At 40.5% G+C, this 26,407-nt stretch overlaps 1 protein-coding gene across 6 annotated transcripts in view; it reads left to right on the top strand.

Annotated features, from left to right (window-relative positions):
• MAST4 (microtubule associated serine/threonine kinase family member 4) overlaps window positions 1-25,720 on the top strand; it is a 433,584-nt gene extending 407,864 nt beyond the window's left edge. For all 6 annotated transcript variants that reach the window (XM_050946844.1, XM_050946850.1, XM_050946845.1 and 3 more), the window contains 10 exons: window positions 3,657-3,779; window positions 4,031-4,143; window positions 7,454-7,581; window positions 7,719-7,948; window positions 10,532-10,732; window positions 12,034-12,263; window positions 13,694-13,816; window positions 15,950-16,086; window positions 18,365-18,546; window positions 19,402-25,720. In XM_050946844.1, coding sequence (XP_050802801.1) covers window positions 3,657-3,779; window positions 4,031-4,143; window positions 7,454-7,581; window positions 7,719-7,948; window positions 10,532-10,732; window positions 12,034-12,263; window positions 13,694-13,816; window positions 15,950-16,086; window positions 18,365-18,546; window positions 19,402-23,270 — 5,336 coding nt within the window. In that variant the 3' untranslated portion in view covers window positions 23,271-25,720. The remainder of the gene's footprint in view (window positions 1-3,656; window positions 3,780-4,030; window positions 4,144-7,453; window positions 7,582-7,718; window positions 7,949-10,531; window positions 10,733-12,033; window positions 12,264-13,693; window positions 13,817-15,949; window positions 16,087-18,364; window positions 18,547-19,401) is intronic.
• Window positions 25,721-26,407: the final 687 nt, after the last annotated feature.

The following is a 26,407-nucleotide window of genomic DNA, read 5'->3' on the forward strand; positions in this document are numbered from 1 at the left end:
ACCTTAGTACGAAAAATAATAAAATGAAAAGCATGAGAAGGTAAGGAAATAAATGGAGACCAGTGGTGAATTCTCCGTCACTGACCATTTTAAAATCAAGATGGGATATTTTTCTAAAAGATCTGCTCTAGGAATTATTTTGGGGAAGTTTTATGGCTGTACAGGAGGTCAGAGTAGATGATCACAATGATCCCATCTTGTCTTAGAATCTATGAAGATAAGCTGCTGCCTACTGTGCTGTGTGCATTCTATCTCTAATCATTGCCACTCCCAAGCCAATCTAGGGAAAGAGGCTGATATCTGAAGTCAACTGCAGATAGACCTGCATAGGCCCATAATACAGCAGTCAATATTAAAATCTGAGTATGTTTGTTAGCTCACCTGCAGATAGACTTATTTTGGGAATTGTAAGTTTAGGGGAGGTGCAGGAGTCATAAAATTATTGCAGCGCTTGGGTCCATTGTCCAGAGTTTTAAAATGTTCAGTGATGTGCATTTTTACAGAGATAATTTTAAAATATGGACTGTCATTTTCAATTTAATAGTAAGGACAATATTCTGACCGGCCCTAACACAGCCAGGCGGGGTGACCCATCCGCAATGCCTTTGTGGCCACATTACAGTTCCCCAGACCTTGGGTGGTGGTGTGGAGAGAGGTGAAGTGGGAGCAGGAAGAGAGGCCGCATGCCAACGGCCTCAAATAGGTGGGCATGGAGTGGGCAGAAGTTTGGTTCCAACTCTCCCATCCACCCTTGCCCACCTCTAATGCACTTGTCAGCATACGGTATGCAACATCCAGGAGAGAGCTATATCAAATTACTCTCTTCTCTTCTCCATATCACACAGCGCAAAGTGATAATCACACTTCCTTCCTGTGGCTTCTCCTGAGGCAGCACAGCTTTGTACCACCCCATACATAGGGCATTGCTGTAAGCAAATGTCTGAAGAGCCACAACTAGCTCAGCACTTAGTGGAAGGTTTTTTTTAATATATTAATTGTAGACCCCTTCACTTTGTGGACTGATCCTTCATAATACATGTAGTGTTTGTACCTAAGCTGCTATTCTGTGAGTGAGAGACTGAGCACTAGAAGAGTCTGTCCCCTCCCCCAACACCCGCGCACACTCACACACACTCTCTCTTGTGCCGTAATGGTCAGTGCCTCCGAATGTAACATCTGCTCAATTTATTTACTAGTATATTTCTTCAACTGTTCATGGTCTCTTAAGAGTTGAGAATCTGAGAAGGGGAATCCTGCAGCCACTTTGAAGCTCAGAGGGGTATTAAAAAAACTAAAGCAAAGCTTTTAAAGTGTCAAAAGCAGCTCACAGAAACAGCGGCTGCAATGTGATGAGTCCCATAGGGGCACTGGAAAATACTGCTCTGCCACACATTTCAAATGACAGCCTTGTGTATATAATACATATTTAGCTGGCTGAATAATGCTCCATGAAAATATATAATTGCATGTTTACTCAGGAGACTGGAGTGGCTTGGTCAGACTGTAAGGAAAGGAATAGATTTTCTGAAACATTTCCATAACAGAAGGAAAAATAACAGAAATCTAAGAGGAACATTGTATTAATACTAAAATGTGGCATAACTTCAAGATCAGTGTTGGAGTTAAATCGTTGTATTCTTGCCATTGCAATTAAAAAAAAAAAAAGATTATACTGTTTTCCTTTTTGGACTGTCTGAGCTGGTTTCTTGCCATTAGACCTATTTTGTTTCTAAAATAAATAAAATAAATTAAATTTTTTAAACTTTCCATGAAACAGTGTTTTGGGCTAATCTCCTTCTTTAGAAACCAGATCAAGAATCCAAATGACCACTCTCTTTAAAAATAGACAGATGCCTTTACTTAACTAGCAACAACTCAACCAAGCATTCACGGTATACTTCCTGCAGACCCTTTTTTTCCACAGTCAGCTTGCTAAATCCTGTTTAGAGAGCCCTGTTTCATGCCAAAAACACTGGAAGGAGGGGAATCTTTTGAAGCCTCAGTATATTTGAAAAAAGCAAGTTCAAGAAAAACTTTTTAAAAACTGCTTCTCTTAATTTTTTTTTCTGTCAGTAAGTCATAATTTGGTTAAAATGCCTGTTGAAGGCCATTCTTGAGCCTAGAAGCATGTGTAGGTACATACTGTATGCTAGATTTGTTAGCTTTTGTAAACTTTCTTGGTATAATAGATGATTTTAGGTGAGACAAAGGTAAGCAACATAGTAAAATAATTTGTGTTGTCCAAATTCTACAGATATAACATTTCCCAGTATTAGTACCCCTTTTCAATTACTTTAAACAAAATAGTGTCTGTTATTTTCTTAGGAAGGTATTCTAGGTTGCAAGAATATTACATTTTTGCCATAATATTACAGTACAGCAATATCAGGATTTGTGTTGTATAATATACAGCATAATACTGCGAATCCAGCAAATGTGTCAGGATTTTGCTTGGTTTTAACAGCTTTGCATGTATTAATGCTGGTGAGCCTGTAAATGATACTTTCATTTTTCCCTAAGGTTTCACTGCTCAAATTTTCAACAAAATCATAAACCAAAAAAGTTTACAGACTATAACAAATTTAAATAAATGATGAACTGAAAAAAGAAAAGTTGCTCATAAATTCCTGGTTATTTTCCAATTGTGTTTCAGACTGCGTTTTTTAATTTGATGTGTTTGTTTCAAAATTGCTAAAGTGATTGATTCTTTTGATGCTCTAACTGGTTGCAGCACTTTTGATAGTTACCCTTCCTTGTAAAGTATGTTGTGTAAGAGTTTTCTGTCACTTTTTTCCATTTACTGATAGTTTTCAAAATCATTTTTATGTTATGGTGATCAGTAGGCTACCATGAGAAAAGGAACAAACTCCGAATAATCTATGGGGGTTTTATGGCTGTTTTTGATCAGAAATAGATTAATTTATTTAAATATTTTAAGCACTTTGTAATAAGTGCAGAGTGATCCATAGAAAGTTAAATTATAGCAATATTCCCATGAAACTACATATTGCCATCCCATAAATATCATACAGAATTCTTAATGATGAACCTTGTTAAAATAAATGGATCCTAAGATCAAAAAAATCCTCTACTTGTTCCAAAGTGCTGCTGAATACACTTCTGTATTGAAAAAGCAGCAAAGAATCCTGTGGCACCTTATAGACTAACAGACGTTTTGGAGCATGAGCTTTCGTGGGTGAATACCCACTTCCTCAGATGCATGTAAACAGGATTCTTTGCTGCTTTTACAGATCCAGACTAACACGGCTACCCTCTGATACTTGACACCATGCAAGGTTCTGTATTGAAGAGATTTATATCTTGGTTAACAACACTGAGTCTCAGGTTCCAGCCTAATATGTATTTGAACTATAATAATTAAACGCCTAAAAAACAAGTGTTTGATGGAAATACTCACTGCACAGTAGCAATGCCTACACAATAGCACAAATATCTCACTGAACAAAAAGATGCTGAAGAAATATATTTATCCATGATTATGCAGCCAATTGGCTAGACTTCGATATGCCAGTCTGAAATGGTGGTTGTATCTCTCCATGCTAATTAGCATTTTATTTTACCCAGGATTTAGTTCTGAATTAACTGAAGTATTTTTGTTTAGAAATCACCCACATGTTTTTCTCTGGCTCCCCCAGGTGGCGCATATGAAGTAAAGCAACACCAGTTCTTTCGTAGCTTAGACTGGAATAGTCTGCTGAGACAGAAAGCAGAATTCATTCCACAGCTGGAATCTGAGGATGACACAAGTTATTTTGACAGTATGTATTATACAGAAATATGTTTGAATTTTTTGGGAATTTATGTAAAAATTGTCTTTGATATTTACTTTTCCTCAGCATGAATTTTAAATCCTGTTTGTTAGAACCAATGGAAGCTGCAGCATCTGACTGCCAGTCTGACATTTCAGGAAAACTTATTTTTAAAAATAAAGTTACGCTTTTAATTAACATTAAGCCTGGGAGTCTGATGCTTCATGATAAATTTAAATCATTTTTCCCCTCATTTGTAGCTCGTTCTGAGAAATACCACCATATGGAAACTGAAGAAGAGGATGACACAAATGATGAAGACTTTAATCTGGAAATAAGGCAGTTTTCCTCATGTTCACATAGATTTTCAAAAGTAAGTAAAGTATTTGTATATGTTTGTTTACATATGCACTCAGTGACTTTTGTGGGGTTTGAAAAGAGCCAGCAGTGTATGTATGTGGTATGTCAGGCCTGCACAACGTACAGCCCACGGGCCGCATGCGGCCCAAGGAGCCTCACTGTGTGGCCCATGGGGGATCCCGCACACAGCTCTCTGCGGGCAGCCCGGAGCCCTTTGAATCCCTGCTGCAGCTCCGGTGGCGAGGCCGCAGCTGGGATTTAAAGGGCTCAGGTCTCCCCGCGGCTGCCGTCAGCCCAGAGCCTTTTGAATCCCGACCGTGACGGGGATTTAAAGGGCTCAGGGCTCCCCGTGGCTGCCGGCAGCCCAGAGCCTTTTGAATCCCCGCCATGGCTGGGATTTAAAGGGCTCAGGGCTCCCTGCGGCTGCCGGCAACCCAGAGCCCTTTGAATCCTGGCTGCGGCCTCGATTGCCCCTCCCCGGACCCCTGCCCCTAACTGCCCCCCAGGACCCCACCCCCATCTAAGCACCGCTGGTCCTTGTCCCCCGATTGCCCCGTCCCGAGACCCCTGCCCCTATCTAAGCCTCCCTTCTCCTTGTCCCCAACTGCCCCCTCCTGAGACTCCCCCCAACTTCTCCCCAGGACCTCACCCCCTACCTGTCCCCTGATAAACCCCTGGGACTTCCATGTCTATCCATCCCCTACCTGTCCCCTGACTGCCCCCCCTGGAACACCCCTACCCCTTCTCCAATCCTCCAGCCCCCTTACCGTGCCACTCAGACCAGCGTGTCTGGCTCCGTGCAGCTCCAGGCACGCTGCTGCATATATGCTGCCGTGCTCCCCTGTGAAGCCCACAGCCCCCCCACCGCACGCGCACACCCAGCACCTGCCTTCCAGATTTGAACACCTCAAAATTCAGAAGTGCTCAAGCTCAATTTGGGCAGCTCTTACTTCATTTCTCTCAAATCAAAAATACTGCTCCACTGTAACTTGCTGTAGAAAAAGTAGGATAAAATTGAGCAAGAAATGCTTCCCAGTGGTTATTAGGACTGGAATTGCTATTTTCAACAGCCATTGCCTTTTTGTTTCTTTAAAAGGAAAACAGTGATATTGCATTGGCAAATTCCCCATAGAAAGAAAGAGTGGAACAAAAGAATAATAAAGGCACCTCAACTTTTCCTCATTTATGGAGGACAGTCTTATAATATGCATCCAGATATCCTCCAATCACACAAGCTGAAAATTGTTCCACTTTACTGCAGCTCTGTAACCATATGGGAACCAATCCTGTCTGTGTTCTGTGTGCATCCAAAATTCCTGCTGAATGACCTGCCCTGGGAGCGAGTTACCAGTGACCCAGCCCTGGGTCACCAGGAGATGGGGGGGGCATTGGTTGGGAGTGGAGCCCAGGGCTGGGGCAGCAGCAGGGTTGGGGGAGGGTACTGGTGGGGAGGAAAAGGAGAAGCCCAGCGCTGGGGTGGCAGGGGGTGTGGGTGGGTGGGGGAAGAGTCCAGGACTAGGGCAGCAGGAGGGTACGGGGGGGACCCAAGGCTGGGATGGGGGGCAGCCAAATATTTTTTTTGCTTGGGGCAGCAAAAAACCCAAAGCCAGCCCTGCCGGGTTCCCCCAGCCGCTGGAGCCCCAGGCCCTTTAATTTGCCCGAGGGCTCCCAGCCACTTCTTCAGCTGGGAGCCCTGGTTGATTTAAAATCAAGTATCACCTCCCCACCCCCAACCTTCCTTTTTTAGCCCACAGCTGTTTTGGTGGGGCGGTGCTGGGGAAGGAGGATTTGTTTCCACAAGGCTGGGCGGCCCTGAGGCGGGGTGTTTCAGCGGGGCCAGGAGGTTTCGGCCCTCAGCTGTTTTCTTTGGAGTAATGTGGCCCTAGCCGCTTTACGAGTTGTGCAGGCGTGTGGTGTGCTATTCCCCTATTGAATAATCCTGTGGAATTTAATAGGGATGAAACCAGTAGGGTTCAAATCAAAATTTAATATGACATCTGTGAAAACATTAAACTCTAGAGAATGTAATAGGAAGTGGTATCTAATGATTGATTGGGACTGGTTAGCACATCATGTTCCACAATTTTTGTTATGTGAGTTATGTGTAGTGTTCTGTGGCATATTTTGGATGGCTTGACTCGGGGGGGCAAACTTGGGAATTCAAAGAAGAAATTGGAGTAGTCAAATGAAAGATAATTAGGACGTGGACAAAAGTTAGCAGCTGGAAAGCAGACAGACTTCGGAGATTTTTTGCAAGAAAAAACAGCAGGCGATAAATGGTTAGAGAATCGATTTGTCATTATATAATGGGGTTTTTATCCTAAATGGTAGTCAGCATTGAGTTTCAAAAGCTTTCATTAATAGACATTTACGGGACACCTTCTTCAGATACTGGTGTTTTTTTCTCAAATATATTTAATTAAAATCCAAAGCCAATGAAGGAAAGGAAAGCTTACATTTCTAATCCATTCATCCTGGTTTATGTTTTCATAAACGTACACTCCATAATACCACTCCCCTATACTACAGAGACCATGCTAGACTGAAGGATTGGGGGCCAGTAGTCTCATTGCAGCTCTTGCTCTCCTGATATGTGAACTCTGTCCTGACTTAGCAGCATGAACCCGATTCAAAGAGGGAGGAATGATTCAGAGTTCTTCATCTCTTTAGAGGTGTTTTTTTATCATTTTGTAAGGAGTGAACCTACAAGAGTAGCTTGATATCTTAAAACTTAAATCTCTAGCTGTGGCTTAGAGGCTGTAGAACGCACAGCTAACAGTCTCTGTATGCAGTTTGTCAGCTGAACAACTAACATTTTATGACCAGAATTTATTTTTTCTGAATCTTTTAGCCAAGTAATTTATTCTCATCTTCGCAGTCCATTCCAATTCATTTGTCTGCTTCCCACCCCAAATTGCTGGCCATTGCATCACTAGTTTGCATGGTGTTCTTTTTGATTTACTTTATAGTTAAGAAGTCATCTAAGAATGTGCATTGATCCTATGACCTAAAAGCCCAAGAGCATTTATGGATTTTGTTTGCAAACTTGGAGTTCACACAGTGAAGTGGTGAGAGAAAGCTGATGGATTCATAACTAAAAGATGATGTTCATGACCCTGTGGCTGAGGAACCAAGAAAATAAAATTGAAAAACATTTCAAGAACACAAACTCCTAGAATTTAAACCTAAACCATCTCAGTCCTTTTAAACTCTAGGACACTGCATGAGCATTTAGTGCATCCAGAGCCCTTCATTAGATGTGTTTTCCTGAAAATCTCTTTGTATCAAATGTGCGTTAATGATACAATTTTTTTCTGTAATAGGTTTTTAGTAGTATAGATCGAATAACTCGGAATCAATGTGAAGAAAAGGAAGATACAGGAGACAAAACAAAAAATGTGACGTTGCCATCTGTGGAATCTTTAAGCTGGAGTTCAGAATATTCTGAACTGTAAGTAGAAACAACTGTCAAAGAGAGTTCAAGTTCAGGTTAACAACCATTAGTGGTTGCTTTGTAGCCACTATGATTGGCCTTCACTTAAAAAGTATCATTAAACACGATTTGTGTAAATGCTGTTTTAAATTCAGGCAACAGCTATCTACATCCAACTCCTCTGATACTGAAAGTACCAGGCTGCGGCACAGTTCAGGTTTGCTTCCAAAATTGGCCATATCATCTGAAGGGGATCAAGATGAAACCACCTGCTCAGAAGGATCCCGGGAGGAGCAAGAAAAGGCTGCTTTAAATGAGGAGGCTGCTCAAGATGAGCCTGAGGTCACCACTCCAGCAAGTACCATCAGCAGCTCAACACTATCAGGTAAGGATCTTAACTTATTATACTACAGGGGACAGAGAAAGCTGGTAGATCCCCTCCCACCCATCTACCCCTTTAACTACTTTAACTAACTAATCTCCCTCCTTCTATTTGTCACCAAAATCCTTGAGTGTACCGTATATTCCTGCTGCTGAGACTTCTCCTCTCCCTTAGCTCACTGCTTGAATCTCTCCAATGTGGTGTCCTCCTTCTACATGCAATTAAACTATCCACAACAAATTCACAAATTACTACGACTACTTAACGGCTGAAAATCAGTTTTTCCTCCATATATTTCTCTTTAGCTGCTTCAGCTCTGTTCTGCTCAGGTTTTCTTACTTTGCGTGAACTTTCCTTTACCACTCCTTTTCCTTGTAATGCAGGTTCAGGAGTTCTAGATCATAGAAGTTAGAAGAAGATTGTGTGTGTGTGGTTGGTGGCAATATACAGACCAGTACTAGCCATAATTCAAGCTGTTTGCTTGAAGTTTGTTTTTTTTGGTAACTTAAAGATATGCAAATGTCAGTTAAATTAGAGGTTTCAGAGTAGCAGCCCTGTTAGTCTGCATCCGCAAAAAGAACAGGAGTACTTGCGGCACCTTAGAGACTAACAAATTTATTTCAGCATGAGCTTTCGTGAGCTACAGCTCACTTCTTCGGATGCACAGAATGGAACACACAGACAGGAGATATTTATACATTCAGAGAACATGAAAAGGTGGAAGTATGCATACCAACAGGAAGAGTCAGCTCATCTCAATTGATTAATCATCAGCAGGAGAAAAAAAACTTTTGAAGTGATAATTAAGATGACCCATAGAAGGTGTGGGGAGAACTTAACATAGGAAAATAGATTCAATTAGTGTAATGATCCAACCATTCCCAGTCTCTGTTTAGGCCTGAGTTAATTGTATCTAATTTGCATATTAATTCGAGTTCAGCAGTCTCTCTTTGGAGTCTGTTTTTGAAGTTTTTTTTGTTGCAAAATTACCACCCTCAAGTCTGTCACTGAGTGGTTCGAGAGGTTGAAGTGTTCTCCCACTGGTTTTTTAATATTATGATTCCTGATGTCAGATTTGTGTCCATTTATTCTTCTGTGTAGAGACTGTCCGGTTTGGCCAATGTACATGGCAGAGGGGGCATTGCTGGCACATGATGGCATATATCACATTGCTAGATGGGCAGGTGAAAGAGCCCCTAATGGTGTGACTGATGTGATTAGGTCCTATGACATCAGGAATCATAACATTCAGAAATCAGTGGGAGAACACTTCAGCCTGTCTAACCACTCAGTGACAGACTTGAAGGTGGCAATTTTGCAACAAAAAAACTTCAAAAACAGACTCCAAAGAGAGACTGCTGAACTCGAATTAATATGCAAATTAGATACAATTAACTCAGGTCTAAACAGAGACTGGGAATGATTGGGTCATTACACTAATTGAATCGATTTTCCTATGTTAAGTTCTCCTCACACCTTCTATGGGTCATCTTAATTATCACTTCAAAAGTTTTTTTCTCCTGCTGATGATAGCTCATCTCAATTGGTTAGACTCTTCCTGTTGGTATGCATACTTCCAACTTTTCATGTTCTCTGTATGTATAAATATCTCCTGTCTCTGTGTTCCATTCTGTGCATCCGAAGAAGTGAGCTGTAGCTCACAAAAGCTCATGCTGAAATAAATTTGTTAGTCTCTAAGGTGCCACAAGTACTCCTGTTCTTTTTTCAGTTAAATTAGAGAATATGTTTTTATTTGCTCTGCAGAGTGCCAGCAGCAAGGATGTTCTTTGATCTGTGAAATTGCTGGGTTCTTTTTGCTATCCGCTTAAATAAAGTGGCTGAGCTTTTCTATGTGCCCATCCTGTAAGATCACAGAACTCTCCTGCATCCATCACTGTATGGTTCAACCAATCCTTTGCAGGTAGATCAGCTGGTGTAAGGTTTTTCTCCATTTTTATTATTTTAAGTGGTGGTCTCCTCCCTCCGCAGTCAGTAATGTCTGAGATGGTATCATCTCATTATAAATAACGAAGTACATCATTGTGCTTCTGAGTCTTACATTACCAATTATCATACTTCCCATACTTACGTTTGTGGTACTGGGCACAGAAATCACTCCCCATCTCGCCCCAAACACCCAGAACTTAGAAAGGGAATCCTCCTTGGTACTTCAGTGCTTTCACAAGAGGTGTTTTCTTTTATTGTTAGAAGAGCTGATAGGGCTGGATGCTGCAGTAAACCCACACTCAGATCTCTCATAGACCTTAGTGGGAGTTCTACATACAGAATAAGTGCACAGTTAAGTCCTAGAAGGTGTGTGTCGCCTGTCTGTGCTACCAACATGCTGTAGATTTTATTTACTTTTTAATTACATCAATGATGTAAAAACCATGTCAGCTACTATTACTTCACCTTACCCTGTTAACCTTTGTAAAACCTGTAATTCTTTGCAGTCGTTTTTATTTTACCCCTAATATTGTGTAAACGTGTGGACTAAAATACATATTCCCACCTTGCGATTGTTTTGTTTTCCTCCTTCTGATCCCCAGTTTCCCTCAATGTGTTTATCCCTTCTTCTTTGTACAGTTGGCAGTTTTTCAGAGCACTTAGATCAGATAAACGGAAGAAATGAGAGTGTGGACAGTACAGATAATTCCTCAAAGCCATCCAGTGAACCTGCTTCTCATATGGCTCGTCAGCGATTAGAAAGCACAGAGAAAAAGAAAATATCTGGAAAAGTCACAAAGTCCCTGTCTGCCAGTGCCCTGTCCCTCATGATTCCAGGAGGTAGAAATAAATCTATTAATATGAAATTTTGTGACTTGTGCATAATCTGTGTGGAACATGATCTAAATACAAGATTTCTTGAGTCCAAACTGGACTTGTCTTTGTTTCCCATGTTACAGCAGGATGAGAGGCAGATGGCCGGGTAGTTTACACATCCAGTTAGCACTCAGTGCTTTGAATCCAGTTGCGCAGTAGTTGTACGTTGGACATGCTGTAACCCGTCCTAAAAGGAGATTAATAGTTCAAAGATGGTGCAGGTTGATTTGTTACTACTCAAAAGCATTAAACCAAGCTTTTCTTTTATTTTAAATTGGATATGGCTCTATGAAATAACACTGTAAGCAGAGTTTAGGCATAATGTACTTCACATTTTTGTCAATGTAGCTATAAAACACAATCCTCCTGGTTTGGATGCAACTTATACTGGCAAAAGGGTGGTTTCTCAAGCTTGTATAAGTTCATGAGCGAAATAATCTATACTGGTAAAAGCACTTTTATCCCAGTATAACTGCATCTATACTAGGGCTTTTGTCGGTGTAGAACTGTTGTCAAAAAGTTGCACCCCTAAACATCATTGCTATACTGGCAAACATAAATATATAGCCTTAATTAAGCTAGCAGGACAAAAGTAATAGTGGTTTGCCTGACAATGTCAAGTTATCCTTTTAAGCATTAACTGAAATTAATTGTTTCAATTACAGAATTCATTACAACATTTAAATTGGGATTATCAGAAGAATTACCCAAAATCCAACTACAGTAAAACTGTCTTTTTTGCTAATGGGTTGTTCCATTATTTTGGGGCCTACAAGTCTGTGTGATATATTTACTAGAAAAGTTCATAGCATTCCTTCTGTTGTGTTTGTTGGGAAATAGATTGGAGACTATTTGTTTTTTTCTTTAAATGGAAACGTTGATCAAAGACTTTGTTTGGAAAAACCAAACAGTTTACACTTTGAGAATTAGAGGGGCTGGTGAGTAACAAAACAGTGCATGTGGTGGAAGAAAAAATCTGTTCCAAGAGTAGATTGTCATTTCAAGCTTCTGGTGAGGAGTTATAAAGACTAAATAAAATACAGAGTTTATAAATATTTTGAAAATACAGTATCTTCCCAGTGTCCTTTTAATGTTGATCGTGAAAGTGAAGTTTTCTGTTCTTAACAATTCAGGCATCATTAAGTAAGTTGCTTTTTATGCTGTAAATCTTTATCCAGTTTTAAGGTTAAAATGGTCATTGTTTTGATCTGTGTGTGTTTGTGTACAATCAGAATGTGCTCTAACAGGAAGTTCATCTGTTCCAGATGTGTTTGGTGTTTCTCCTTTGGGAAGTCCTATGTCCCCACATTCCCTTTCTTCAGACCTTTCATCCTCCAGAGATTCCTCCCCTAGCCGTGATTCCTCAGTTGCTTCTGCAACCCCTCATCAACCTATATTAATTCACAGTTCAGGAAAAAAGTATGGCTTCACCATCCGAGCAATCAGGGTCTATGTGGGTGACAGTGATATCTACACCGTGCACCATATTGTTTGGGTAAGAATAAAATTTTCCTCAGCATTTCTCACAACATAAGCTTGAAGCTGATATATTTGCAGTTCTGAGCCTTTTCAAACTGCATCAGATTATATCTCACAGATAGGGTGTCATTTGTCCTTGTGGAAAGGGCCACCATTTAATTAGAATGGTTGAATATTCAAATAATTTTCAAATTATATGTTTAGTGATAGATTCTGCAATTGGTGCTGTGTTGGTTTGTTTCCATAAGCCGCATGATACTGATTTTGTTCTCTGGCTGGATGAGTTCTATACTGAATCAACAGTCTGTGAATTGCTAAATGAATTATGTCTATGACAATTCAGTATACAATTCAAAATTCATGCTGTGTTGGCAATTTATTTGTGTATGTTGCTTAAGATGTATTAGTTGCATAAGTTAATTACATATGTAATTAATTTATATATATATGTGTCAAAGCACAAGTTGTGTAGTTGATGATAACAGTCACAATTAGAATAATTTAAAGAAGAATATTTACTGTAAAAATCTGCAAATAATTTTGAAGAATGAATCTGTTCATGGGACATCTTATGGATAGGAAAAAAGATTAAACAGATTTAATAAATAGTTATTCTGGGATTATATATTCTCTTCTGGTCACTACTGAACTAGGCCAAAGGGTGGGTTATTGGTTGCTCTTTATTCATTGCCAGTCATTCATTTTCTTGGAAATGGATTTCTTTATTGTAAATAAATAAATAACTAAAATATTTTTTAAATGAAATTTTGCAGGCAGTTTTTAGTTTGGCTGACACTTGTATTCTGGTGCTTTATTTTAAATTACTGCAATATTTAACTTTGAAAATAGCCACAGTACTGATGCAGCAGCATCCTCTTCACAAAGATTCTACCTCTGACCATTTGGATTCAGTGCTTTGATATTACACTGTCTATACCAAAATCCCAAATATGAACCTTCCTGAATTCTTTTGAGTGGAGGAAGGAGGCATGTACAGAAACTAGAGTCCAGATCTAAATATGCAAATAATCACTATCTTTATTATGGTTTCAACCAGATATCTTAGATTTGCACGTCTGTAAACTTTGAGGTATTCAAAATCTGGTTTCACATCTGCATTCTCAGCTTTGGTGAGCAAATCACTCACTGTTTTTCATCTCATGCCAGGAATAATGGGCCTGATCCAGAGCCCACTGAAGTCAGTGGAAAGATTTCAGTGGGTTTTGCACCAACATGAGCTGTAAAATTTGGACACAAATGAATACTTAAAGATGGAATGGACTGTCTGAATTCCTTTTTCTGATATCACAATAAGCCATAAGGCCATTTCAATGTAGTTTACTGTTTGAAAGTCAAAAGTTTGAGTGCAGATAATTAGTTCATTAAAACAGATTACCATGAGCCTGCTTTGTTCAAAGAACTCTTTTCTTTTTCCCTAACCTCCAGAATGTCGAAGAAGGAAGCCCAGCTTATCAAGCAGGCCTAAAGGCTGGGGATCTGATCACACATATCAATGGGGAGCCAGTTCATGGTCTTGTTCACACTGAAGTCATAGAGCTGTTGTTAAAGGTACAGTATTACTTTTTTAGAACAGCATTATATCTTAGTTCATATTTTACACCCTTCCTGTCTGGTTTATGTATCCCTTTCCTTCAAAGTTTAGTTATTATCAGAAAATGTATGTAGTGCTTGGACAGATCTGGAAAGAAGCCACGGAATCCATAAGCACAACCAAGCCTTTCATTTCTATGCTAGTGCTTGACATTGCTACTGATGTAGCAGGTAGCTAGGAGTACATTTAGGATACTGACATGTCCACATTAAGCATCCCAGTCTTCTTCAAAAAGTGAAGATAACATTTAGTGGAGACACAGGAAAGCGCAGTTCCTTTAATGTCATTAATTATCCTTTCTTTTGATCCATAGCAGGGGTTATTTTGTCCATTTCAGGCTATAGGTGATAACTTTGTTTAGAGTGTGCCTGTTTTAAAATGGAATCAGTAGAGAAAATCCCAAAAGAAAAGAAATAAAAAACTTCTCCTGTTCTTTAAGATAAAGAAAGAAAGTGGGGACTATTAAGACTCAGATTCCAGAAGTCTCAAAAGTAGCCAGGCAACTGAGCTTTTAAGGCCCTGACCCTGTAGATGGATCCATGTGGATAGACCCGTGTACCTGTACACAGCTCTATTGGGGTTCTGTAACGGCTTCCCAGGACCTGCCTTATTAGATCATTTTATATTTGTTTTTTCTTAGAGGTTTTACAGCATGGTTCATTTTTTCAGAGTTCAATATTCTCTTACACATTGCTTCACTGTAGCTCATTATGTTGCAGTTCTTCTATAGTATTTGCGGCACAGACTAAAAGTAGGTCAGCATTATTTTAGACAGCAGTACGTTTGCATCCTACATTATTAACAATTTCATGGTGTTGTATGAACAACTTCACCTGTCGAAATGAATAGTCAGTCATAAAAGTGTATTAGGAAGCAACACTTTCGTAACAGAATATAGAAATAATAAAAAAGGTCAAATATATGTTTTGCTGAGAAATTAATTTGTTTCTCCTCTCTGAAACCAGAGGAACTCTCAAATTAATAAATTATGTGAGAAGGATATGGTATAAAACACCCCCTGGTTAAATAATTTTAGGCAGCCAGTTACTTATAATAGGTTTCTCACTGTTCTTGTGTTCCTTGTTTAAAGAATTAATGTAAGTTTGAGTTTTTATTAGCCAAAGTAGCATTTTTAAAGCTGATGAGAAATTACAGAGAGGAAAATAAAAATGATTAGCTGATGGTATATACAATATTCATAAGAGTAAATTCAGCATGCAATGATGCAATTCATCCAAAAAACAGACCTGGAATTAATTGATTTATTTTATCATCACAGTCTTGTTACAAAGGAAAACTTTATCCTGATGCTTTACTATTCTTCTCAAGTGGTTTTGTTACTAACATAGAACTATAGGTATTTATTTATTTTTCAGTCATGGCATTTCAGTTAAACAATTCTGAGAAGCTTTTAGCTTAAAATAAGTAAATCATCACTTGTGTAAACAGCAAACATGTATAAATGTCTTTGCTGCTACTTGTTTGGGGCTGGCATGGAGGTGGGTTCTCCAGCTCAGCTTCACAGTTGCAATGACTGGTTTCTTGAGAGAAAGAGAGTGTTCACTGAAGTAGTTCATTCAAGATATAATGACAGCTGCATTCTTGTAGTGGGAAAATGGGTGTGGGAGGGGAATCTACAAAATTTTAATTAAATTCTTTCACAATTTGCAATTTTGGCCAACCCATAGTATCCTTCTAACTAATTAAAATAATTAAAACTGTACACTATACCTCAAAATTATGGGTCTGGGCATGAAGGAAACTTACAAACTTTGAATCCTTCACAATGTGACCACCTTCACAAAAACTTGACTGAGAATTGTCTGTGCTAGTGTTTAACAGCAGGCACCTGATTTGAATGTGTAAGTGATGAACGCGGTAACCTGCCAATTTGTGTGTATTTTGGTTCCTGGTGACTAGTCCCTACAACATGATTGATTCAGAAGTATATAGAGTGCTTGCATATGTTGTCAGCTCCTACTCCCAAGTTGGAGTTGTGTTTTGCTGCTTTTTCAGTGTAATGGAACTTCCAATTGACAGGGAAGTGGTTCTGTATTACTCATTCTGAAACATTCTAATCATTTTGGCAGAGTGGAAACAAAGTGTCAATTACTACAACCCCCTTCGAGAACACTTCAATCAAAACAGGCCCGGCCAGGAGGAATAGCTACAGGAGCCGAATGGTTAGACGCAGTAAGAAAACCAAAAAGAAAGAGAGCCTAGAAAGGTGAGTGATAGTTTTGTTTTTTGATAAATATATTGCTTTTGCATATGTGTTTAGGCATGTGGTTATGTATGTATAACCACATCTAAAAAACATCCTGTTACACTATTATTTTCTCTTCCACCTCCCACACCCATCTTTTTACCTTCATCCATGGTATCCCATGCTCATGAAACATCCTCCCATCCTATTGTACCAGGATCCCCCCCCCCCGCACCACTCTATCTTTATTTAAATCCCTCCTGAAGATGCACTGTTGCTGCAAGGCACAAAACCAGAAATAGAAATGAGAGAGTGAATAATTGTGGTTGCTGCTTCTTTTGGGTCTTCCAGTGCATCTTTGTTTTAAATAACCTCTTGGAGACTAAGGTTGTCTTGTTGTGTATCTTTAACCGCTCCTCGTGTATTGTTGGCTGTGAAGGGACATGCCCTCATACTAGCAGAGAGGAGACTGGCAAACTCCTCGGGGCCTGTTCAGTACCAATGAGATGCTCCTGCAAGGCCTCTTCTACCTTCTATGCTTGCCAAGAGGTAGACAGCAACAAGCCTCACCTCTCCCAAAGCTGCAAGACCCAGCGTCAGAGCAATGTGCCCATGAGGAGGTGCTGGAAGGAGACCCCATTTGGAGTAAACCGAAAGAGCTGATCCAGGAGGACTACCTGAGTTCCAGGTCACCCGTATCTCCCTTTATAATCTCATGGACTCCCCTCACCCATAAGGGAGAAAAGAGGGGAGAGGACTTTTCGTTTGTTTGCTCCAAGAACTCCTTTGGGCATCTGCCGGGATGGGGTGAGGGGTAGAAGGGAGAGGAAGACAGTATAAGGACCTGAAGAGGAGGCTGGGATTCCTGCTCCACACTAATGGTGGAGAATGCAGTCATAACCACAGCTGATACAAGGGGTTTTTAAAAAGCCTTAGAGGAGATAGCACTCAGCTGTTCCATGCAAGATGGAACTGGAGCAGTGGTATAAAGTGGTTAGAGATGCAGCAAGCTGCCCCGCAACAGCAGTTCCAACAGCAGTTGCTGCAGCAGTGGGACATCCAGCAGAAAATTCAGACCACACACCAGCAGCTGCTGAGGAAACTGTTGGCCCAGCAACAGCAGTATCAAAAGGAGATGATGCAGCAGATGGTGCCATCTCTGTGCCCCCAGGGAGTCCCAGCAGGCCATGCAAGGGTATTCCCCTGCCAGAATCAGTGAAGCTAACCAAGATGGAGCCAGACGATGACCCTGAAGCCTTCCTAGTTATGTTCTAGAGGGTGGTGCTAGCAGCCCAGTGGCCCCCCAGAACAATGGGCTCTGATCCTTGCCCCATACTTGATGGGTCTGGACCAGGCAGCCTTTTGTAATCTGGACTTGGAGAGGGCCATAGACTACAAACAAGTAAAGGCCGCCATTTTGGACTACTTGGGTATTTCCAAGGAGACCCACCATCAATGGTTTAGAACGGAGAGCTACCCCATGGGGGTGAGACCCCAGACAATGGCACATTGGTTGAGAGAACACTACTGAAAGCGGTTTCATCCTGCCTGACTTCCAGGTCACCCTCACCTCCTTTTATTTTCCATGGACTCCCCTCTCCCATAAGGGAGGAAAGAGGGGAGAGGACTTTTATTTCCTCAAAGAACCCCTTTGGGCGTCAGCCAGGTGGAGGACACAGTAAGACACTGTAAGGATCTGAAGAGGAGCTGGAGGGGAACCTTGCGCGCCCTCCCCTCCCCCGCGCGCACACACACATGCACTAAATTCCATACCTTTTGGTATGGGCTTAAACTGAGGAGACAAAGGATTTTACACTCATTTATACAAAAAGAACAGGAGTACTTGTGGCACCTTAGAGACTAACAAATTTATTTCAGCATGAGCTTTCGTGAGCTACAGCTCACTTCTATGCATCCAAAGAAGTGAGCTGTAGCTCACGAAAGCTCATGCTGAAATAAATTTGTTAGTCTCTAAGGTACCACAAATACTCCTGTTCTTTTTGCGGCTACAGACTAACATGGCTGCTACTCTGAAACCACTCATTTATATGTAACTCAAACTTTTTCTGGAAGTATTGTGAGTAAATTTTAGAGATGATAGATTGTGATCACGTTTTTATCCCATCTGCCTGCAATTCATCCCGTTTTCTAAAGCCGTAGCAGTTCTACAATTTTGTACAGTTCGCTTTTGGAGAGGTAACAGGGATGTTATTAAAAGTCAGCATTAAGAGCTCCTGCTGGGATGATGATGATTTGTGCAGCATCTCTCCTGATGAATTCTCTCCCATTCTAATGCTAGGAGGAGGTCTCTCTTCAAGAAGTTAGCCAAGCAGCCCTCTCCCCTTCTTCACACGAGCCGAAGTTTCTCCTGCCTGAACCGATCCCTTTCATCAGGAGAGAGCTTGCCTGGCTCCCCAACTCACAGCTTGTCTCCCAGGTCTCCTACCCCAAGCTACCGCTCCACTCCTGATTTCCCATCCGGTGAGTTGTTAGGGAGATGGAAATATGTGCCACCTTCATGAAGCTTAGTCTGTACTGATTTCCAGTGAGAACAGTCACTTATGTGAAATCCAAGATATTTTTGATAGTTTGATTTCATTTGGATTAAGAAAAACCATGATACTAAATCAAAGATTTTAGTATGGCACAGAAGCATTTAAAAGGAAACAGTGTGCTAGGTTTGTCTCCAAAATTTTATTATTGTTTGGTTTTTAAAATCTAAAATTAATAGAAAATGAAACTTAATGAATGAATAAATCATCTATAGAAACTACCTATGGACAAATTAAAACTAGTTGAGAGAATATTACTAGTAAAGGAATTAAAATTACATTGGAAAAAGCATTGCTAGATCATGGGACCAGTGTGTGGGGTATAATAAATATGGATTTCCATTGGAAAACTAGGTGGGCATAACGATATAGTAGACTTTACACATCACATCATTCTGATTTGTAGATTGTTTCACTTGCTCGAGCCCCATTTTAGTGTTCTCATGGTTTTAGCAGCAGTAAAAATAAATGTTGTTGTTGCTTACTATCCATTGCTGAAGGTGTAAACCATCTGAAAGCTTGGAACCTTTCTTTGAAATGACAGAAAATATTAGCTTCTAAATCCTGTGGGAAAATAATTGCTAATTTAAATGTAATGGGAAAACCATGTTTATAAGAGTGATGTTATTTTACAGTCCAGTAACTTGAGCCTGCCAAACCATGCAATGCTTTGGCAGGTAGAACAAATGCTTGTCGGTACATTTTTTGTGTGCTGTATCTGCGTTAGTTATTAGAGACAAGAGCTGAAGAACTTTCCTAGTTTTATATTTTTTTCTTTTTTTAGGTACCAATTCCTCCCAGAGCAGCTCCCCTAGCTCAAGTGGACCCAATTCTCCAGCTGGCTCAGGTCACATAAGACCCAGCACTCTTCACGGGTTGGGTCCAAAGCTTGGTGGACAAAGATACCGGTCAGGAAGACGCAAGTCAGCTGGCAGCATTCCTCTCTCCCCTTTGGCACGAACACCTTCTCCAACACCCCAGCCACCGTCCCCTCAACGATCTCCATCACCTTTACTGGGACATTCAATTGGAAATTCAAAAATCGCTCAGGCATTCCCTAGCAAGATGCACTCCCCTCCAACTATTGTGAGACACATAGTGAGGCCAAAGAGTGCTGAGCCACCCAGGTCTCCACTGCTAAAGAGGGTCCAGTCTGAAGAGAAACTTGCACCTTCTTATGGTTGTGACAAGAAACACTTATGTTCACGCAAACACAGCCTGGAAGTGACTCAAGAAGAGGTGAATAGGGAATTGTCCCAAAGAGAAGTAACTCTTCAGAGCCTGGAGGAGAACGTGTGTGATGTGCCATCACTCACCCGAGTCAGGCCTGCAGAGCAAGGCTGCCTAAAACGCCCTGTCTGCAGAAAGTTGGGTAGGCAAGAGTCTGTTGATGAGCTGGATAGAGAGAAATTAAAGGTCAAGATAGTTATGAAAAAGCAAGATCTTGCTGAGAAACAAGATTGTCTGCAGAAAGCAAGTACTATACATGAGCCTAGTGGTGAATCAGAAAATCCTGCTATCTTAAGACTGGAAGAAAGAGACAAAAAATCATTTCAGAAGGCTTTGGAAAGATCAAATCACTTTGAAACTAAAATTACTGCTCTGGAGACTCCGTCAGTAGGTGGCATACTCAAAGACACCCTTCACAAGAATGCAAACATGAGACCAAATGACTGTGTTCCTTTAGATACACACATGCCATGTCATGGGCCTCCTCTTAATGAACTCAGCCATCTCTCTTATGACTTCAAAAGAATTTCCCCTCCATGTACATTGCAAGATGTGCTACCTCACTCATCTGACAGGCTGCTAAATGGAAAGGGAGAAAACACAGATAAAAATGCACCAACAAAAGAATTTGTCAAATTTGAAAGACTAGATGGTAAGCTTGCAAATATTGATTATCTCAGAAAGAAAATGTCCTTTGAAGAAAAAGATGACAGTCTCTGTCCAGTGTTAAAGCCCAAACTGACATCAAATGTTCATGAATGCCTTCAACTTAATACAGTCAGACCCATCAATGTACAGCAGGATTCCGCTGCAGTTGCTGATAGCAGAGCATTTATCAGTAGTGCACATGCTGCTCAGATTAGCTCAGTTTCTTTTGTTCCTCTCAAAGCCTTGAATGGCCGAGTGGAAACTGGTTTGGAAAAATCAGCCCTGATTTCTACTGAGTCTCCTGTCAGAAAAAGTCCATCGGAGTATAAACTAGAAGGGAGATCGGTTTCTTGTTTGAAACCAATTGAAGGCACTTTAGACATTGCCTTACTGTCTGGGCCACAGGCTTCAAAGACAGAACTGCCTTCATGCCTGCTACCAGAAAGTCAAAACACCAGCAATGAGGTAGGCTCTTCCATGCCTCTGGCATCTCAGTGCAATGGTGTAAAGGAGGAGACATCCTGTCAGAAAGAGGTGGTGTCGCCCCATTCAAAGTCTAGTAAATCTAATCTGCTAGAGCCCCAATTTTCACAGTCAAGCAAGAGTTTTCAAAATGCACCAGCAGCCCCTGTGACCGCAGAACTAGAAACAGGAAAAAAGATTTCCAGCCCAGATGTTGCATGCAACATTTCTGTCAGGGAAGGTGATCAAAAGAGAGAGGATTCCCATTCAAAACAGAAGGACCATGCGACTGAGGCAAAATTACACACTGTCCATAATCAATGTCTCCACACTGCCCTGGCATCTACCACACCTTCCACAGCCCAAGGTACCCCAGAAAAAACTGCAGGAAAAGAGAGGCAAACCCAAAAGGAGTTGCCTGTCAAGTATCCAGTGACACAAAGAAATTACGAATCTTTCTCTGTAAAGGCTGAGGGGATCAGAGATTCATCTGTGAAGAAATCTATCCCAGATGCTTTTAAAACAAGTGATTCCAAAGCCATTCAGAGACTCTCTGCTGACTTTGCCATTCCCCTTCAAACACACAGAACAACGAGAGTGCAGACAGCTGGCTCTAAGGTGGAGTCTAAAGATGGCAAAGATCTACCAAAACAATTTGCCAAAGATGACATTACCCCTGCTGGGTCTTCTGTAGAGAGGGACGTGAACAAGCAGGAGGTGATGGACTCAAAGAGTGAAATGTCTTTTCCCAAAAGGCCTGTACAACAATCAGTAGAGTCTAATACTAAGAGTGAGAAATCACTTGTGTGTTCCTCTGCACAGAAGGACAACTCCAAAGATTTGGGAAAGAAAGATCAGAAACAGTCTAGCAATATACAGCTTCATATTAGAGAGAGAGAGCTACCCAACCTGATTACCAGGCAGCAGTTTAGCCCTTCGGGTTTCCCTTCTGTGAGAGAGACTGTAAACAGAAACTCTGTAATAGATGCTCATGTGCATTTAGGTGTTCAAAAGCAAGTCAAAACTGGTTCAGCCTACATGGAAAGCAGTAATAATAAATCCAGGCAAATAAATGAAACTTGTTCCTCTAAATCTAAGCACTCTGACAAATTCACATTTGCACAAAAGCAGTGCACTGCAAACATAAAAGAAAAAGAAACAGTTATTCAGCCCGCTACTGGCTCTCGGAAAGATGGGAAACATGCCAATAAAAGTGTGCAGGATTCTCATTCTTTTGTTCTTATTTCTCAGAGAAAACTAAACAATGAGCACATTCAGGTAGAAAAGCCTCTGGGTCTGGAACATGGGTCAGCACCTTCAATCCAAATCAATAGCAGCACTCCTGAAACCAAACCTAAATCCTCTTGTAATGGCCAGGCACCAGCAGGCCCAGAAAACTCCAAGCATTTTCTAAGTCAGGAAACAGCAGGCTTCAGTGAGACTGCTGATCAAAAGCAACTGTATGTATATGAAAAGCAAAACATGCCTCCAAAGTTTTCCACTGTGAAAGACTGTCTCTTATTGAACAAACTGGCAGACAAAGGCCAAAGTAATCAGGCCATCACTGCAGACAAAAGACCTGAAGGACAAAAATGCACTGAAGCACTTTATGTTCAGAATGACAGTGGGAATTTGGAGCCCAGCCTTTTCCTTAACTGTGACCTGGGGAAAGTAGCAGAAAAGGCACCCATAGTTAGCAAAGGCTCTCCAGATTCAAAAGGGAAGGGACAAGTTAGTCAAAAACAGTTAACAGATGCGAACAAGCAGATTACAGCAAAGCTTTTATCAACTGCCACTGTGCAGAGTTCATGTCATTCAGCTGTAACTCCATCAAAGCAGCTGAATTGTCCACCCAACTTCCCTGAATCTAGGCAAGAAGCATCTCATCTGTCTTCAGCCAAGGTTAAAACAGGCTCACCAGAGCTTCCTGACACCAGCTGCAAGGAACTGAAAAAGCAAGCTACCTCTTCTACAGGGGATGGTAAAAGAGAAATCACTAAGAGCGTTTCACTGTTGACCTTGCATAGCTCTGCTATCCCAGTAGAAGCCCTTCATCCTGCTTCAAACCTTGGGAGTAAACCTGGAAATCAAGAAAAGCCTCTTTCTGCTAGCAACACTGTGGATGTAAAGGGAGAAGATCCCATTCAAGCTCAGCCTCCTGCTGCAAAAAAACAGAATGTAGGTAAAGATTTTCCCAGGTCAGTAACCACCTCTGACCGTCCTAATGCACTTTCATCTGATAAAGACTCAGTGCGGCAGAGGCGAGGAAAGGATGCTTCACGGAGCAGTCCTCATAAAAAGTCCTCTCAATAGCATTAACTTGGCAGATATGACTTAGACTTTAGCTGAAAATGTGTTGATGTGTCTTGACTACCTTCTGAAACCAGCACTGTGTGGTATCTTTACATGGCAAAGCTTTCATGCCACTCCAGCAGGGGGCAGTGTGTAGAAAGAGACGTCCTTTTTCAAAATGCCTTCCCAAATGTAACCGGTAAAACTGTTACCATAGAGTATTTGTATAAAATTACCTTTACAGTTGAGAGTTGTTGAGAAAAAGTTTTTCCCTGTAAATATCTCATGACGTGTTTGGTTTTGAATGTAGCATATATACGTTGCTGCTGATTGCATTGTTTACTATTACTTTTTTTTTTTTTGCGATAGTTGCTTTGCCACTTATGTGCCATAATCAAATATGAAGCAGAATTACTGAAATTCAACCTTGGATAAACAATACACACATAGTCTGATTTAAAGGGAAAGAAAATAAGCCACATTTTTACTTGTTAAAAATTCTATATAGTGTTAAAAACAATAGAAAAAATATGATGGCTTATTGGAAGTTTTTATGTATATTTTAACTAACCGTAGATTTTGATAGTACTGTATCTGGCTAACTGCTTCACCTGATCGAACGTAGGACCCAACTGAACCTCCCCAGTGCAAAGCCTGCCTCTTATTTAGAATAGGCATAGTTACAGTGAAGGGAAAAGCCTCCATTAACACTACACCCAGTTGAGTAGCATTATCTGGTGAAACAGATGTTCTCATCTTGTCTTTAGGGAGGCTACCTGGGACCTTCACTTCAGACAAGGCTGAGACTGCAAGCACATGTGCTTAGTTTCTGCTGCAATCCTGTCTTGGTTCCCTTGTAGCTCTTTTAAATTCAGGCCTTTATAGAGGTGAGGCACAAGTAGAAGCAAATGACTTGCATACTATTCCCATCCCTGTTTTTTAATGAATGTAAAGAATATCAGTTATCATGGTATGTAGGTTTGAGTAACTAGCTTCATGCTGTTTAGCTTTTTTCTCTTTTATATGACAAGTCCGGTAAAAAGGAAAAAAGTGATTTCAGTATCATATCTTCACAAAAGAGCTTGACATTGATACATTTTAATACATAGCTGGGGCCTTATGTTATAGAGCAAACTTGCTGTTTTTAGCAAGTAATCCCTGGGTTTCACATTCATTTCTAAATGCATTGAGTAGCTCCTGGCATTTCATAACATGATCTCTTTATTTGTATGCAAAAAAAAAAAAGAAAAGGGAAAAAAAAAAGTAAATACTGTAATGTAAAAAAGCAGAATTTTTGTAACAAAGGGACCTGTTGGAGCTATTTGGTGCTAGAATGTGTCTGTCTTTATTACTTTTGCTAAGCCTTATTTAAATTTTGTATACTGTGGAACATGTTGAATTTGTCTGATCGTTTTAGTGTGGAGGTATTTGGTTTGTTTTGAAGGACAAAAGGTAAAGTTTGAAGCGTACAGGAGCACTACAGAAATATCCATACAGATGAGTATTTTTAAATTGGTATCAATAAGATGGTATTTTTGCTTATTTGTGTTATAAATAACCATATAAGAGCCAATCTACTTTCAGTTTCCTCTGGAATTTCTGTGTTTCTAGAACTATACAATTTTTCTTCAAAACACAGTGTAATTTTGGCTTGGAGATTTGTAAGGCACCTAGTATGCTAATTCCCTCCCCCCTCCCCATGCTTAGTTGGGTTTAGATTCATTTCAGTGAGTCTCTGATTAAAAGATAAAATTGCCAACAAGTCCTCCTAATTTTTCATACTGTGCTATTACATTCATTTCTTGTTCTGTGTGCTCACACGATACAACAATTGGAGAAAATAGCTTTGAAAAGTTTTGAAGAGAAAATGGTCTCAGCATTTACAGTATATAGTTGTGCTTTGGCGGTTGTTCTAACCAAACACTAATGCACTTAGGTATCATGACATTTCTGGCTGGGAGGTATTTCCTAGTTTACAGTCTTCTGCATTTTTAAACTGTCCTCATTTCCTTTAAAACACATCTGGCTATTTGTTTACAAATGTATCTTTTATGTATATTTTGTATAGTGCATTATCACTTCTGCCAAATAAGGGTTGTTGGGTTTTTGTTTGGCTGGGTTTTTTTGTTTTTTTTGCATTTGGAGGCGTAATAGTGCTTAAACTTGTGTTCATGTAGTACCTGTTTGTTGGTGTTTACCTTACCAGTGAGCTGTTAGAGATCCTTTCACCTGTGTACTAGATGGTCTGTCTTTGTGTGATTGTTGATTATGACGTGCTCCTTTGTAGACTTCCTGCTGTAGATTTATCAGCTTACAAAACCTGTTTGTTAGGGTCTGTGCAATAAAGTGTTTGCAGTCTTATTTTCTTTAAGAAACTCCCCATGGATGTCATAATTGTTGTATACTGAACAAAAATATTTATACCTATGCAGTTGCATACAACTGAAATAAAAATTGAGCATGAAAAGATAGTCATTAGGTTTCTTTAATCTCTTTTTCACCCATTACTAAATGCAGCTTAGTACTACACTGCGTTTACATGTGATTCGATGGCTCATGCTCGTTTCTGTTTGTTTTTTTCTTATTACCAAGCCAGTTTAGTTACTTTTTGGAACAGACTAACCAAGTATTTTGCATGGGGCAGCAAGGTCTAATGCAGGGGTTCTCAAACTGGGGGTTGGACCCTTCAGGGAGTCATGAGCTGTCAGCCTCCACCCGAAACCCTGCTTTGCCTCCAGCGTTTATAATAGTGTTAAATATATTTTAAAAGCGTTTTTAATGTATTGGGGGGTCGCACTCAGAGGCTTGCTGTGTGAAAGGGGTCACCAGTACAAAAGTTTGAGAATCACTTGTCTAGTGGTTAGAGAAGGGGATTAGGATTCAGTTTCTCTGGGTGCTCTCCCTAGCTCTGCCTCTGACATGCTGTGTGAGCTGGGGCTGGTTAGGTAACCACTGTGCCATCAGTTTTCTCATCTGTAAAGTGTGGCTCTGCTACCAGACACACCAGCTCTCATGAACTAATCGCAAGAGATGTGATTTCTATGTAAAAATAAGTCTGACTCATGATCTCGCGATAAAACTCTCAAATGTCAGGATTTTTTTCCCTCCCGCTCACAGCCAGCCCCAGTCTGCTGGAGATCCCAGGCAGTGTGCCCCTG

Source organism: Gopherus flavomarginatus, chromosome 3 (genome assembly GCF_025201925.1).
Source record: "Gopherus flavomarginatus isolate rGopFla2 chromosome 3, rGopFla2.mat.asm, whole genome shotgun sequence".
NCBI lineage: Eukaryota > Metazoa > Chordata > Testudines > Testudinidae > Gopherus > Gopherus flavomarginatus.